The 17,420-nt window shown below is 37.1% G+C and overlaps 1 protein-coding gene across 1 annotated transcript in view; it reads right to left on the reverse strand.

Annotated features, from left to right (window-relative positions):
• AP3S1 (adaptor related protein complex 3 subunit sigma 1) overlaps positions 1-17,420 on the reverse strand; it is a 138,530-nt gene that overhangs the window by 69,148 nt on the left and 51,962 nt on the right. Inside the window, exons 2-3 of the mRNA XM_042782772.1 lie at positions 13,137-13,228; positions 9,633-9,744 (exon numbers count right to left, since the gene is read on the reverse strand). Coding sequence (XP_042638706.1) covers positions 9,633-9,744; positions 13,137-13,228 — 204 coding nt within the window. The remainder of the gene's footprint in view (positions 1-9,632; positions 9,745-13,136; positions 13,229-17,420) is intronic.

The raw sequence follows: 17,420 nt of genomic DNA on the forward strand, positions 1-17,420 counted from the left end.
GGGGTCCAGGTTTGCTGGGTCTGATAGAGCCTGGTGGAACCACTGAGACTATGGTCCCTAGCTGCCCTTCAGGTCTGGAATTGAACCCACACCTGTTGCTTCCAGCCAAATAAAAGACAGGCATAAGAGTTCAACATGTACCTGAGGTAGATACATCCCTTGGAGAGAACAATCATGGGAGAAAGAAGGGCTGTTTATTCACAGGGAGACAGTCCAGGGGGCAGGAATGCATGGAGGGATGGACACAGGGAAGAGGTAACTATTGGGAGAAATGGGAAGGGAGGTGTTGCATTGGGGTAAACTGTCAATGTCATCAGACAGCATGTATGTGAACGGCTGTATGGAAAGTGAATTTGCTCTGTTAACTTTCACCCAAATCACAATAAAAAAAAATTTTTAAATAACAATATAAAGAGGGATGTGGTCTGCTTCCAGTATATAAGAAGCAACTTTGAGGAAGGGCTCCAGCTTTTGGCACATCTGGATCCTGCATTAGGTAAAGTCTTCATCTCAGTGGCCTCCCACGTTGTCTGCCCATCTTGGAACTCTTAATGGACTTGGAATCAATGGCCTGCTGTGGTTTGGTAATATTGGAACTGTGCCTTTTTGTTTGTCGACCTTGGGTTTGTGAGACTCAGCAGCCATCAGCTGAGTGAAGAAAGCCTCCAGCTCTAGTAGACCAGAAGCAAGAGGCAGAGCTGCAGCCCAAGGTTGAGGGCCTTTCACCCAACACCTAAAGCTTAGCACTTAAACTCAGACTTTTAGCCCCCAGAACTGTAAGAGAATAAACGCCTGTTTAATTATTTAAGGCATCACATTTATGGTATTTTCTGTTAGAGCAGCATAAAGTAACCAAAACTCTCCGCCATTAACATAAACTCCCTGCCCCCTAATTTTCCATTCCGAACTTCTAAGTTGCTATTGTCAATTTGATTCCATATAGATCTTAAAAGAACATAATGTTCAAGGCAGATATTCTTTGCTAGATAAGCTAAATTATGTTTGGCTTTAAGACTTCAGGGGACGTCTTTGGCTTAAGGTTTAAAGATTATCCTAGGACAGTAGTTTCAGGCATTCATCCAGCCTCTATGGCTCCAGAAATTCTAGATTCCATGCACATTTGCACTTCTGTTCCGTATTTTCCCCCTTTTGATCAGGAGTCTCTACAGAATTTTTCATCAAAATGTTCAGTAATGGTATTTAGATACCATCTAGTTCTAGTCTCACGGCAAAGAAACAGCTCTTCATGGAGGCAATTAGTCACATGACTCTCCTTCTTCCCCTGATGTGCCAGGCAAAAAGAGACCAACTGCTGTGTCTTGCAAAGCTGCTCGCAAGTTTTTAAGGCTCCAGGCACTATGCTATGAACTTGGAGGTAGCACAGAAACATGAGGCCAATTAACTGGGATGTCACATGAAACCATGACCTTAAATCTCCAAACCAAGGAACCAAATGCCATGAGGTGTTAGGTTGTACATTAGCAGCCTCAGCAGCCATTATTATTAGTCATTGTTGTAAATATATTTATCACATAACTTCTGCCAATTCAATTTTTTACAGGCATGAAACTTACTGACAGAAATTACATTAATCGGCTGTGCAACCCTACCCTTAATCAAAGTGAGTTTTCTCCAACAGTAAACAAAAACTCAGTACTCCATGAACAAGAAATTCCCCCTTTCCACCAGCCCTAGAAGCACTAACTTTGGTCTCTATATTTTTGCCTCTTTACATAGGTGAGGTCATACAATATTTATCCTTTTCTGATTGACTCACTTCACCTGACACAATGTCTTATAGATCCAGTTATATTGCAGTATGTATCAAGACTTCATTTCTCCTACTGGCTGAGTATTCCACTGTATGTATGTACCACATTTTGTTTATCCATTCATCCATTGATGGATATTTAAGTTGTTTCTACCTTTTGGCTTTTGTGAGTAGTGCTGTAATGAACAGCAGTCTACAAGTCTCTGTTTGAGTCTCTGTCTTCAAGTCTTTTGGATATATACCTAGGAAAAGAAGTGCTGTGTTATACAGTGGTTCTAGTTTTAATTTTTTTTTTTCTCCTGAGGAAGTGCCATAGTTTTTCCACAATAGCTGTACCATTTTGCATTCCCACCAGCAATGGTGAAGGGTTCCAATTTCCCCACATCTTTGCCAACATTATTTTCAGGTTTTATCTCAGGCATCCCAGAGGGAGAGTAATGTTATCTTATTGTGCTTTTGATTTGCATGTCTCTGATGGCTAATAACACGGAGCATCTTTTCATGTGTTTGGTGGCCGGCCATCTGATTGTCCTACTTAGTGAACTGTCTATTCAAGTCCTTTACCCGTTTTATGATTGGATTGCTTTTTGTTGTTAAGTTGTCAAAGTTTTATACATATTTTGGCCATTAGATTTTTATCAGATATATAGTTTCCAAAGATATTCTACCAGCTGGTAGCTTGTCTTTTTATTCTTTTGGAGAAGTCTTTTGATTAATAACATTTTTAAATTTTTATTATTGTTGTTTGTACAATAAAAATTAACTTTAATAAACTTTCATTTTTATTAGGTCACATTTATTTATTTTGTCTTTTGCTGTCTGTCCTTTAGTTATTGTATCAGATAATAATTTGCTAAAAGATAAGCCGGACAACATTGCTCCTGCATTTTCTCCTAAAATGTATATGCTTTTAGTTTGCACATTTTGGTTTGAATGTAGAAAAATCACTTTTCTCAACACTATTTATTGAGCGGACTTTTCTTTGCTCCATCAAATAGACTTAGCACCCCTGTCAAAACTCAGTTGATCATAGATGTGTGGGTTTATTTCTGCTGCCTCAATTCTATTCTACTGGTCTACGTGTCTCTTGTTATACCAGTGCCAGGTTGTTTTGATTAATATAGCTATGTAACAGTTTTTAAAATCAGAAAGTCCAAGTGTGGTGGTTACGTTTGTGTGTCAACTTGGCTAGGCCTGGTTGAGTGGCTGGCCAGCTGGATGTAGTATTCCCCATGATGAGACTGGTAATCAATTCCATGGAGGAATCTACTGTGAGCAGCTGAGTAGCTGCCTTTGGGTATATGGTCTACTTCCTGTATATAAGGAGAAGCTTTGAGAATGGTCTCTAGCCTATAGCACGCTTGGACACTGCATGTTGCCCTGTCGTTGCTCGGCAGCCTGCCATGCTCTGTCGACCTTGGGACTTACAATGGACTTAAGATAATGGCCTGCCATGTGGTTTGGTAATATCAAGACTGTGCCTTCTTACTTGTCAACCTTGGGGCTTCTCAGCCTCAGCAGCCAGCGGCTGTCTGAGTGAAGAAATGCCTCTAGCTCCACTGGGCTGGGAGCAAGAGGCAGAGCTAGACCCCAAGGTTGAGAGACTTTCACCCAGCCCCTAGATCCTGGCACTTTGAACTTGGACTTAAAGTCTCCAAATTGTAAGAATAAACTCCTGTTTGTTAAGGCCATCCCATTTGTGGTATATTTCTTCTCAGAGTGGCATTAAGTAACTAGAACACTGAGTCCTCCTATTTTGTTCTTCTCTTTCAGCACTGCTTTAGCTAGTTAGGGCCTTTTGCCATTCCACATAAAGTTCAGCATTGTTTTTTCCATTTCTATAAAGAAGGTTGTTTGGAATTTTAATTGGTATTGCACTGAATCCATAGATTGCTATTGGTAGTACCAATATATTAACAATATTAAGTCTTCCAATCTATAAACATGGACACCACCAATCTGAAATACATACATACATATATACACACACTGTCGGTTGGGTACTATGGAGTTGATTCCAGCTGTTAGTGATCCTATGCAACAAAGCAGAACTGCCTCATAGTTTCCTAGGCTGTCGTTTTTACAGAAGCAGATTGCCAGATCTTTTATTTACTGGAGCTGCTGGTGGGTTTGAACTGCCAACCTTTTGGTTAGCAACCCACCATTTAACCACTGAGTCACCAGGCCTCCTATACATACCCAAGGAATGTGTGCCACAGCTGCCTGTGGCTTTATGTACCTTTTTGATATACATCTCCTCTTCATAACTCAGTTTAAGATTTATGGATTTAAGAGTAATCTGGCATATTAATAGTTCCACTTATCAAAAAAAAAAAAAAAAAAGACAGGCATACCAAAAACCAAATCCACTGTCATGGAACATGGAATGGATGCCAAGCAACCCTATAGGACAGAGTAGAAACTACCTCATAGGATTGCCAAGGCTGTAATCAGAAACAGATCACCACCTCTTTCTTCCACAGAGTGGCACAATTGGTGGATGTGAAACAGCAACTTTTACGTTAGCAGCCAAGCATTTAGTCACTGTGCCACCAGGACTCCTCAACCACAGGTATAACCAAACCAAACTCACTGCCACTGAGTCGATTTTGACTCACAGTGACCCCTTCTTGGATTTCCGAGGTGGTATCATTACAGAAGTAGAGTTTCCAACCTTCCTTCTAAGGGGTGGCTGGTGGGTTTGAACCTCAGCCCTTCTGGTTAGCAGTCAAATGCCAATTTATAGTACATATTTTGGAGGTATACAATTCAATCTATAACATTTAAACCCTATGGTCACTCTGGTACTCAGACTTTATTACCAAAACCTTTCTGCTTTGGCTAATTCCATATTTATTCTACAAATCTAACTAGAGCTAAAACCATGTCTTCTTTGTGCTTTCAAAACTATGAAACTTGCTTGGCAAAGCAGACTTTCTTTTTGCATGCAGCTTTCTCTCGTCTACAATTTGCCTATAACATGGCCCAATGTTTTCTCACTGTCCAGAATCAAGAAAGAGAAAGAATTATAAGTCTAGAGCATTCCCTCATGATAATCTAAACCAGTAAAATTATTGATAGCAACTATATGTTTTTCACTGTGGCAGAGTTAATATTTTACTTTTTATTGAAATTTTACAAACAAAAAGTACAAAAATTTTAAGTGTATGTAAAGCTTACTGATTAAATAGCAATGTAACCAATTCTGAGACTAAAACACACACACACCCCATTACCGACATATGAAATATAACAATTACTACATTTTATCTTTCTAGCTAACTCTCTCCTCTTCTAATTAACTGCTGAGCTTTGCTATCAAAGTTATTTTTATATAACTTTAATGCTAATAATTATGCATTAAATATATTAATTCATTCAACAATTACCTGTTGAAGAACCACATGTGCCAGGTATCATTCCAGCCACTAGAAATATATCAATGAACTAAATAAACAAGAATCCTAGCTATCATCAAGCTTACAATCTGTTGGTAGTGGTGGTGTTAGCTGCCACTGAGTTGTTCCCAAGTCATGCAGACCCCATGCCCAACAGGATTGGACCATTGTGATCCATAGGGTTTTCACTGCCTGATTTTCAGAAGTAAATCACCAGGCCTTTGTTCTTTATCTGCCTTAGTCTGGACACTCTGCTGAAACCTGTTCAGTATAATCATAACACACACGTTTCAATTGACAGAGGGGTGATGGCTATGTTTGAGGTGCACTGGTCAGGAATCAAACAGAGGTCTCCCCTGTGTAAGGTGAGAATTTTACCACTAAATCACTAACGCCCTCAGCTTATATTCTTGTGAGCGTAAAAAGCAATATATAAGACAAAGTAAGTCAAATATATAATATATTCAATGGTGATAGGTGCTAATAAAGCACGGAAGGTACTGGGGAATGTCTTAGAGAGGGAGAATTTTAAAATTTTGATTAAGACCTGAAAGAATAAAGAAGTTAGCTCTGCAAATATCTGATGGAAGAACATTCCAGATGCAAAGATCAGCAAATACAAAGGCTCTGAGGTAGAAACATGCCTGCTTTATTTGAGGAACATCAAAGGGGTCAGTGTGGCTGGAGCAAAAGGGAAAAGAGGTAGTGTAAGATAAGTAACAGGACGTGGGAAGGTGAGTCAGATCATGTGGGGCCTCTTGGGTTACTGTAAGAAACTCAGCTTTTCCTCTGAGGAAGAAGGGAGGCCATTAGAGGGTTCAGAATGGAAGAGAGCAATATCTGATATATGTCAGTATTATCACTATGGCTATCGCACTGAGAAAAGACCAAAAGGGTCAACAAGTAGACAAGTCAGGAAACAACTGCAATAATCCATGCCAGAGCTGATGATGGCTTGGACCAGCATGGTGGTAGTGGAGAAAGTAATAAATTGTTAAATTCTATATACCCAACAGGATTTGCCAAAGAAGAACATGTGTTACAAGGGAAAAAGAGTCAGGAATAAATACTCAGGTTTTGGCTAGTTCACCCACAAGGATGAAGTTGTCATTGACAGAGATGAGGAAGATTGTAGGAGGTACAGATTTTTGAGAGAATAGCCATATCTCAGTTTGGGACATGTTAACTTTTGAGTCTTTATTAGATCCCTAATATATCCAGTAAGCAGTTGGGTAATCAAGTCAGGAATTAAGAAGAAAGGTCTGGGCTGGATGGAGATCCAAATTTGGGAGTCAAATTTGGGAGGTAATATTTGGATATGATCATCTAGTAAATGAATACTATAAGAAAAAAGAAGACCTGCAAGGACTGACCCCCTAGGATGTCATCAATATTTAGAGGTTAGAGAAATGAAGAGAAGGGAAACTGACATGAAGCACCTAAGAAATGGAGCAAAAACCAGTTAAGTAAGATGTCTTAGAAGCCTCTTAGAAGCCAACTGAAGAAAGTATTCCATGGAGAAAAGAGTGATCAACTATCTTAATCAAGTAAGATGAGGACTGAAAATTGACCCTTGGATTTACCAGTAGTAGGGCTGACAGCCAGGAGCTCTGGTAGCATACTGCCTAAGGCATATTTGACTGCTACCCAGAAGGCTGGCGGTTCAAAACCACCAGCCACTCCTTGGAAGGAAGATGGGGCAATCTACTTCCGCAGTGATACTGCCTCAGAAACCCAAGGAGGGGTCGCTATGAGTCGGGTCTGACTTGATGGCACATAACAACAACAACAACAAGGACTGACAGCCTGAATAGAGTAGGTTCAAGAGAGAATGAGAGAAGAAAATTAGGGACAGTGTCTAGACAACATTTTAAAAGCATTTTTCCAGAAAGAGAGAGAAAGAAATGAAGCAATGACTAGAGAAGGAAGTAGGAAAAAAACATTTTTAAACATGGAAGAACCTATTGTAAGAAAAAAATAATTGAAGGGTGGAGGAAAAATATAATGATGATGAATGAGCAATGAGGAGGTGGTAACTTGTATATAAATAGATGGATTGATCTCAGCCAGAAGCATCATCAGTTCATCCCTAACAGAAGAGATAGTAGAGTCCATAGGTACAGATGTAGATTACTAAACAGTGGGAGCCTTCAGACGTTCTCTACTGATTGCTTCAGTTTTCTCAGTAAACTAATATGGAAGATGCTAGATATGCTAAAGGTTTGAGGAGAAGTATTAGTTATCAATAGCTGTCTAGGAATATGGGAAAGTGAATGCACCAGGGAAATATGATTCCTAGACTCACTGAGATTAAGGAACAAGGCTATGATTTTTTTATTTTTCTCTAGGTATGTTCACATAGCATAGTGCCTAAGGCACTTGACTGCTAACCAGAAGGCTGGCGGTTCAAACCCACCAGCCACTCCTTGGAAGGAAGATGGGGCAATCTACTTCGGCAGTGATACTGCCTCGGAAACCCAAGGGGGGGTCACTATGAGTCGGGTCTGACTTGACGGCACATAACAACAACAACAACAACAGGTATGTTCACATGTATGGGTACAGGAAAGGAGCTGAGTGTATATAAAGCTACAATAATTATGACTGACCATAGGATTTAAGTAAATAAGATATCAGTAGTGTCACTAGGTCAATATGTACTTCTATCTTTAAAAAAGTTTTTCCTACTTCCCTCTCTAGTCACTGCCTCATTTCTTGCTCTCCCTTAATGGCAAAACGCTTTTAAAAAGTTGTCTAGACACTGTCTCAGTGAAAAAAGACTGAGGGTCCCAGAAAGGTTTGGAATATTACTAGAGCATTAGAAATAGTGATATTAAAAGGTAAGAGACAGTAGACAGAGTGTGGAATAAGTGAAACTGAGAAGATGGAGGCGCTGCAGTTTGGATAACAACAAGGTCTAGAAGTAAGTATTCAGAAGAGGTAGAGGATAAAATTCATTGAAGAAAAGTTCCAGGTTTGAAGATATCAGAATACTGAAATAATCATCCATATGAACATTGAAATCCCCAAGAATTATAATACAATTAAGTAAATGAGTGAATGTTAGTGAACTAGAAACAAAAATCTATTCAGCAGCAATTCTCCATGGGTCTGGCATTTCTGTACATACTGTGAGCAGACGGACTGCCTGCTTTACTTCTGGACAATATTTTCAAGGATATTTGTATAGCAAACACCCTTGGAAAACAGAGTCTTTCCCTCTGGAGCAAACCATCAGTTTGTCTGCACCCCTGAAAGAAAGAGATAGTGTCTTCTTCTGGTGCAAAGGGTAGACATGATTTGAAAAAGAAAAGCTAAACTCACTGCCATCAAGTCGATTCCAACTCACAGCGACCCCCTTTGGGTTTCCAAGGCAATAAATCTTTACTTAAGTAGAATGCCCAGTCTTCCTTCCATGGAGTGGCTGATGGTTTGAACCACCAACCTCTGGTTAGTAGTCAAATGCCTTAGGCACTATGCCACCGGAGCTATTTAGACACGTTCAGTACCCATTAAAAATGATTCCAGGTCCTTAAGTTTGAAGCTCTTCTTCTATAACTCAACCCACTATGTATGTAGGTATCATCTGGACCACTTCACATCATCTGTTGGGAATTCAGACCTGAGGAACTAGCACAAGTAAATGCTGTGACTCTGGCTACTGCTACTGTTGTTAGTTATAAGGTCCTCTGTCTCTGGCCAAGGAGTCTAATGTCCTCTGACAGCCTCCATGAAGCTGTGGCAGTTTAATTTGTTAGCTTTCAAGCAGAGTAAAATCTCAGACCCTTAACACGTTCTTGACAGAATCTTCAATAAATGGGAGGTGAGGATGAGAGATGACTACAACAAAATGGGTAGAAGGCAGTATAGTTTATAATGTGAGAGTCACAGTAGGAGGACTTTCAGAAGAGAAAATGGTCTGGAATAGCAATGAGAAGCAAAGAAAACATCTTGAGGTGCAACAGTATAAGGGAAGCAGAAGAGAAAAAGGCTACCACTTGAAAGGGTTGCAGGTAATGTCACTAGGGAAGCCAGATTTAAGTAGAGCTAAAAAGCTAAAGGCAATATTAGCAGAAGAGGCTGAAGACAAAAGAGGATTTTACTGATGAATAATCTTGAGTTCCAATGACATTATAAAAGATTTTCAGTAGATAAGGTAGGTTTGGGAGTCATTTAGGTAAAGGTATATAGAGCCAAAAACAGACACTCACTAGTCTTAGGCTTCCTGTGATAATTTACACAAAAAGGAAAAGGAATGATGAAGTTCATTGTGATTAGTCTTAATCCAATTAAATTAATCTACTTATTTCTACATCCCTCCTTCCTCTTTCACCCACCCAGCATCTACTATGGAACACTTTCTTACCAAAAATAAGTCATTTTAGAAAATTTAGAATATACTAGTTTTAAATAAGAATGCCAAAATTGTTATTTAAGAAAGTAAGAGGCATGTGTTAACTTACTTGAATTAGATCTAAAATGCCAAGTTCACTTTCTGAAGAATCCACACAGAAGACAAAATATAATGTTGCGTAATGTCTATAAATCAGTTTGTTGTCAGATCCTCCTATTAACCTAAATGACAAAACAAAACAACTAGAATGTTACAGGGAACAAAATACAAAACATTTTCATTAGCTCAAGCAAATTGATAATTTGTTTAAAAATCTTTTGTTAAATGAAAGTTAACATTTAATGGCATAAGCATTCAAGTGAACTTATTTCAGAGACTAAATAAGTAAATTAAGATGTCTGTTTTATTCAGAAATAACAAATGAAAGAAGTCTGGTGCTTAATTTTAGTTCACTGACTCATTAAACTATTTACTGAACAACTACTATATACCAGGCACTGCTAGTGGGTGAGAAATAATAAATAAATAAGAAAATTATCAAATAGGGGAAGATGCCATGTAGAGAATCAAAATAAGATGATGCCACATTGATGGATTAGCTACTTCAGACTGGGTAATAAGAAAAGAATGGCATTTAGGTTGACATTGAATGGTAAGAAGCCAGACATGAAAATATTTGGAGAAGAACATTTCAGGTAAAGGTAGCAACTAATAAAAAGGCCATTTCATCAAGAACAATGTATGTATGTATGTCCAAGGAACAGAGGAGGCCAGTGTACAAGGAAAGAATAGTAAACACTGAGTTCAAAGAAGCAGGGAGAAATCAGATCATAGTAAGTGCTTACTAGACTTTACTCCATAGGTCACAGTAAGTTATACGGCTTAAGACTGATTATCAAACAGAAAAAAATGAATGACATTTCTTAGGTTATGGACAGATTTGCCATCAAGATCTCCTCCAAAAAATACATTTTGTTTTGGAATATAAATGCAAGAAAATTGAATTAAGAGAGACTTGATTCTTTCATCAAATATTCTTACTTATATTTATTGGAATTTCAGCAATTTTTAAAACATAATTAAGGAACTATTCCAAATATTTTGTATTTTTCTAAATATATTTCATCAATTTCATAGCTAAAGTTACAATAATTAATTCATATTCTCAAATGACCCTTTAACATTAATTTAAATATCAAGGCTAAATGTAATCAAAGCTAACTAAACATTGATAAAGGAGCTCTGGTAGCGTAGTGCCTAAGGCATTTGAATGCTAACCAGAAGGCTGGAGGTTCAAACCCACCAGCCACTCCTCCGAAGGAAGATGGGGCAATCTACTTTCATAGTATTGTTGTTGTTGTTGTTGTTATGTGCCATGGAGTCGGCCGCGACTCATAGCGACCCCTCCTTGGGTTTCCGAGGCAGTATCACTAGGGAAGTAGGATTGCCCAACCTTCCTTCTGAGGAGTGGCTGTACTGCCTCAGAAACCCAAGGAGGGCTCACTATGAGTCAGGTCCAAATCGACGGCACATAACAATAACAACAACAACAATCACTGAAATAGGACATGGGAAAATACTATCTATTTCTTACTCAGTAAAAAGAACACTAAATTTATAAGCTATGGCAAGCTTACAAACTTATAAGCTATTGAACTAGTAAATTTATAAGTTGTTGAATCAAACAATTTCTTTAAATATACGCTACTTTTATGTCCTCGAATAGCAAAAGTGAAAATGATCTTTGACAATTTTAAAACTCCTTCTATCCTAGATAATGCTTTTGCAGAAAAGATATTTAATTTTTAATATGTGCATGCACTTTTAAGATTCTCTGGAATTATTTGTGTTGTTCCCTGAAAGAGATTTAAAAAAAAAAAAAGAACATACACAGAAGGCTTTGATTCACCTTCTAATGATTACCTGAAACTTTTGTTTCACTTTGCTTATTTTAAAAATAAAATGATAAGTTTTATAAGTTTCAAGATAACTATTAATAAGAAAGCAAAGATATTAATATGTTAAGTACACAGTTTGCCTTTAAAAATATAATTTCATCTTTAAACTGTGGTAAATACTGACAATACTGATATAATTCTTATATAGAATATAATACATGACATAAAATCACAGAACTTTAGAAATCTTCTTAGCACCAAATCCTCATCTTACAGATGAAAATACTGAAATCCAAGAACTTAAGTGATCTGATCAAGGAAATCAGCTTGTTGGTGATAAAACGAGAACTGGACCAGATTCTGACACAACATTTGCGTTCTATTTTTAATAAGACTGGGCATGAGTATCACAAATTCCAACCATAATTTCTAGTTCAAACAGTGCTCCAGTTAGATCAAGCGGATTCTTGCATGTCTACTATATACAGTGTACTGTGCTGGGTGATAAGTTTTCTATAAGAGATTAAAAGGCTAGGATGAAGATGACTAAACTCTCAAAGAAGTATAAGAGAAGAAAGTAAATTACAATTAAGTTATAAAATAGAAAGCAGGTGCACTTGTCTGAACTATTAAATTGGACTCCTTGAATTAATAGCTGAATTTACAAATTGTAAGTATTCATTTATACAACGAAAGTACAACATGACATAACTTTTTAAGCAATTAAACTTTCTACACAATAAGAAGTAAGCTATGATCAGATAAGAATGAATTCTGCTAATGCACTCTTTTTCATTACATGAATCCTATACTTTAAAACACAGAATAGTGTAGGTTTCTCTAACTGACCTGTGATTATTCATAACAAGGATCAGCACAGTTTTTAAATTGTCCTTAAAAAAACATCTTATTAAGAATAATATTAATTACACAAACATGGGAGATGAAAATATTCAACTACTGGAGAGTAAACTGTTTTCACTGTAACAAATAAGTTTAAAGCATTTAAAGAACAAGGCTATGTTATACAACAGATGGCAAGATCATTTTAAGTTACTTTCATTTAAATTTCATTTTAAAAAACAGAAAAATCTAACTGAATACTGGTATCTCTTTCTCTTTACATATACATCAGAAAGAGATGATAAATGACATGAGCAATACATGGTATTTCATGAATAGGTACATTCATCCTAAGGAACACACCGTAGTCATTAAAAAGAATGAACTTGTTCTATAGTGTTTATAAGCTAAGTTGTTAAAAATATTAAGTGAAAACAAGCACCATGTAAACCAGCATATATAGTGTGTTCCCACAAGTACAAATGTTTTAAGGTTGTATTTTATATGTGAGTCAATGCAAACTTAATTTTCTAGAAGGAAACACAATAAACTAGAAAGAAGGACTAAAACTGGAAAAGTTTTAGTTTACAAAAGTTGTATTTTACATCTTATACTTCCCTGTAATGTTTGAATTTTTATCACATTAAATATTTTTATATAAAATACCTTCATAAAAATTTTAAAAAGAAAAAAAGATTAAGTATCTTTAAAAAAATTCTTTAAGTTAGATTTATAACTAACAAATGAAGTAGTTAATTAGTTCATCTATTCCAATTAATCAAAATTAGGAAACTTTTACTATGAATTTATTAAACAGTACATATTTTAATCATAGTCAAAAATTAAAAATGTCTGTGAAATGCTTTACTTACAATCCTCCTTCTAGGAAATTACAAACATTTTCATCTCTCTTAGATACCAAATGGAATGTCTCCCTGATGATTTGTTGTTGTGTATCTTCACTCTGAGAAAGAATAATTCATATATATTAGGATTGAGTTTTAAAGTATACCAGCATTCAATTTTTTTTTTTTTTAAAGGTAGTAATACCAGTGTAGGAAATCCATCCAAGAGAGGAGTCCGATAATGTTAAGTATACTTAAATAAATCACATATTGAAAAGCAAAATCTAACATTTTTTGATGAAAAAGAAAAAATTGGAAAAAACAAAATGCTTTATAACTACAATAAAACCACCTTTTTTCTAAGTTTCAAAACCACACACACACATACTGAAGATGCCAATCACAAAATGTTATCAAAGAGACATCAGATATTATCTAAACATAGTTCACCATTTAATTAGAAAACAGAGATGTGAAGTGATAAACAGTTTCTGTAAAAAGAATCTATGTTTGAAAGGAACAAAGAGAAGCTTGGAGCTTCCAATTAAGTAGACTTTTTTTTTTTTTTTTTTTTTAAACTAAAGGAGCCCTGGTGGTGCTATGGTTAAGCACTTAGTTGCTATTGGAAAGGCTGGCAGTTTGAAGTCAGCCAGTGGCAGTCTGTTCCTGTAAGGATTACTACCAGGAAAATCCTATAGACAGTTCTATTCTGTCAAAGAGGGCTGCTATCTGTCAAAATCAACTCGATGGGACACAACAATAATCACATTACTACCTGCAAACTGAAATCAAGTATCTTATTCTTCTTTATATAAACATGGCCTAAAACCAAGAATAGTGTCAATAAAGGTTTCTTAAATTCAAGTCATATCCTAAAGGCCAACTTCCATGTTATATAATGATTAGGGGATAAATTGAACAAGAGGACACAAACATAATAAATATCTACAAAACGAATGAAAGAACCCCAAAATACATAAATCAGACTTTAACACAATTGAAAAGACAAAAAGATCACTCCATAGTAATAATAAGAGACTTTAATATACCTCTTTCAATGAAAGATAGAATTAGAAAGAAATGCAACAAAGACACAGAAGAACTAAACAATACAATCAACCAATAAGATAATATAGACATATACAGAGCACTTCATCTGACAACAGTACAATATACATTCTTTTCCAGAACACATGGCACATTCTCCAGGACAGACCAAGTGTTAGTCCACAAAGCAAGCCTCAATAAACTTAAAAAAGAGTAAAATACTTCAAAGCATCTTCCAGACCACATTGCTACGAAATTGGAAATCAACAATAGGAATACCAAAGGAAAAAAGCAAACACATGGAAACTCAGTAACATTCTTTTTAAGAACTACTGTTGTTGTTGTTGTTGTTGTTGTTATTTGCCGTCGAAGAACTACTAGGTAATAGAAAAAACATGGAAACTGAACCTTACCCTCCTTAAGAATGACTGAGTAATATATAGAAAAAAAATGAAATTAAAAAATTATTGAATAAAACAAGAATGAAAACACAACGTAACAAAATCTTTGGAACAGAGCAAAAACAGTGATCAGAGGACAGTAAAAAGCAATAAATGAACACATCAAAAAAGAGCCAAAATCAATACTTTACCCCAACATCTCCAACAATTAGAGCAAGAGCAGCGAAAAGTCTACAGTCATCAGAAGAAATAATAAAGATTCAAGCAGAAATAAACAGAACAGAAAACAATAGAAAGAATCAACAAGACCAAAAACTGATTCTTTGAAAAAGATTAGTAAAATAGACAAATCAGAGTTCCAGTCAGATGACAGAATAGGCAGACAAATTGCAAAGACCCTCTTCGACAAAGAAAAGGGAACCAATTAACACAGATACAGAAGGTAATCCTGGAGCCCTGAGCTTTGAAATGAAGGATACAGAAGTGGACTAAACTCCAACTAGTAGAAGAACCTGTGTGAAAACACCAAAAAAAGGAGACGTACGGAGCTGCAGTCTGTCAGCAATCCTGATGGCACAGACAGCTTGAATCCTGCCAAGTGGTGTTAGGACCTAAGAATTAACCTAAAAATCTGCCCTGCTAGCCAGGGGTTGCACAGAGGACTGTACTTGTGGCTGGTAAATAAAAGGGGATGAGGCAAAGAGGGAGATGAGATGAGCTGTAGAATTCTGTCTGTACGGAGGGCACAGCCATTTTGAATGTTTTCAAGTGTTTCAACCATTTTGGGTATTTAAAGCTACCGCTTTCTCTCAGATTCCAAGAACTAAAGAATAAGCTCCACTTGCCAGGGACTACAAGGAGATTCCAGACACAAACGACTGGAAGATTAACAAAGATCTAAATAAAACAAGGGAGCTCTGGTGGCATAGTGCCTAACGCACTTGACTGCTAACCAAAAAGCTGGCAGCTCAAACCCACCAGCTACTCCTCGGAAGGAAGGTTGGGTGAAATACTTTCATACTGATACTGCCTTGGAAACAAAAGGAGGGGTCACTATGAGTCGGGTGCAACTCGACAGCACATAACAACAACAACAAAAAATACAACAAGGTCACAATGTCTCGGAGGCAATAGACCATCAAAGTCCGCAAAAAGAAGCAAGATAAAGTGGAAGAAACAAGGGAGCAGAAGACAGACCCAGAACACATCCCTGAGAAAGAAGCAGGATTGTAACTCCCTGATAAGGAATTCAAAAGAATTATACTTGGGTATCTTCAAACAACTGAGAGACACATCAAGGAAAACACTGACAAAATTAAGGAAAGCACAGACAAAATGCTAGAATAATTTCAGAAGAAATGGCAAGAACAAAATGACAAAATAAGTGAAAAGTTAGAAATAATACAGTATCTACAGATAGAAACCCAGAAGATGAATACAGAATTTTCAGAAATAGATAACACACTGAAAAGGCAAAGGAGTAGAATCAGATCAATGGAAGACAGAATTAATGAGATTGAAGACAGATACCTGAGTACTTCCTTGGAAAAGGATCAATCAGAAAAAAGATCAAAACAAAATGAAGAAAGCCTAAGGTTCATATGGGACACCATAAAAAGGAATAACCTTGCGTGTAAACAGAATTCCAGAACAGGAAGACAAAAAGAAAACCACTGAGAAAACTGTCCAAGATTTGTCGGAAGAGAATTTCCCTGATATGATGAAAGATGAGAATATATCCATTCAGGAAGTCCAAAGAACCCCAAACAGGACAGACCCCAAAAGAAAATCACCAAGGCATATCATCATCAAACTCATCAAAACCAAAGACAAAGAAAGAAACCTGAAAGCAGCATGGGAAAAAACAAAAAGTCACCTACAAAGGACAACCAATAACAATAAGCTCTGGTTTCTCAGCAGAAACCATGCAAGTGAGAAGGGAGTGGGATGCTATATATAAAAACCTAAAAGAGAAAAATTTCCAACCAAGAATTATATACTCAGCAAAACTGTCCCTCAAGAGTTCCAGTAAGATGGCGGAATAGGCAGAAAGACTGCACAGACCCTCTTCAATGAAGAAAAGAGAAACCAATTAACACAGATACAGAAGATAATCCTAGACCCCTGAGCTTTGAAAGGAAGGATAGAGAAATGGAATAAACTCCACCTAGCAGAAATAATTGCGTGAAAATACCAAAGGAGACATATGGAACCATGCTCTGGCAGTGATCCTGATGGCAAAGACAGCTTGGATATGGCCAAGTGGTAGTAGGACCTAGAGAATTAACCTAAAAATCAGCCCTGCTAGCGAGGGACTGCATGGAGGACTGCTCTGGTGGCTGGGGAATAAAAGGGAAAGTAGAAAAGAGGAAGGAGGGCTCAGCTGTGGACTTTTGCATGTCCAGAGGGCACAGCCATTTTGAATGTTTACAAGCAGCTTTACCATTTTGGATATTTAAAGCAATAGCATTATCCCAGGTTCCAGGGACTTAAGAACAGGCGGAACCGCAAAGACATCCCGGACGCGTGGACGAACTACTAGAAAGTTGCAATATTCCCCTTGTTACTTTTATACCCCACACCCTCTTGGTGAACAAAGATGCAGCCATCCCTCACTCCCACCCACCTTCTAGGCAGGCAGGAATTCCATCCCAGTCTGTGTGTTCCAATGCAGCCTGGGTGCCCTGCCCTGCCCAGATTTTTTTTTCTTTTTTCTTTTTTTCAGTTTGTCTGTTTTAAAACTACTACTATTATTATTACTTTTGTCCTTTTTATTATCATTCTTTATTCTTCCCTCCCCAGGTTCCAGTTTTCAGCTTTTTTCTTTTCCCTGTTCCTGGATCCATTTTATTTTTCTCTACCT

The sequence above is a fragment of the Orycteropus afer genome, unplaced genomic scaffold, assembly GCF_000298275.1.
Source record: "Orycteropus afer afer isolate SDZICR_OR568_19922 unplaced genomic scaffold, OryAfe1.0 scaffold00464, whole genome shotgun sequence".
Lineage (NCBI taxonomy): Eukaryota > Metazoa > Chordata > Mammalia > Tubulidentata > Orycteropodidae > Orycteropus > Orycteropus afer.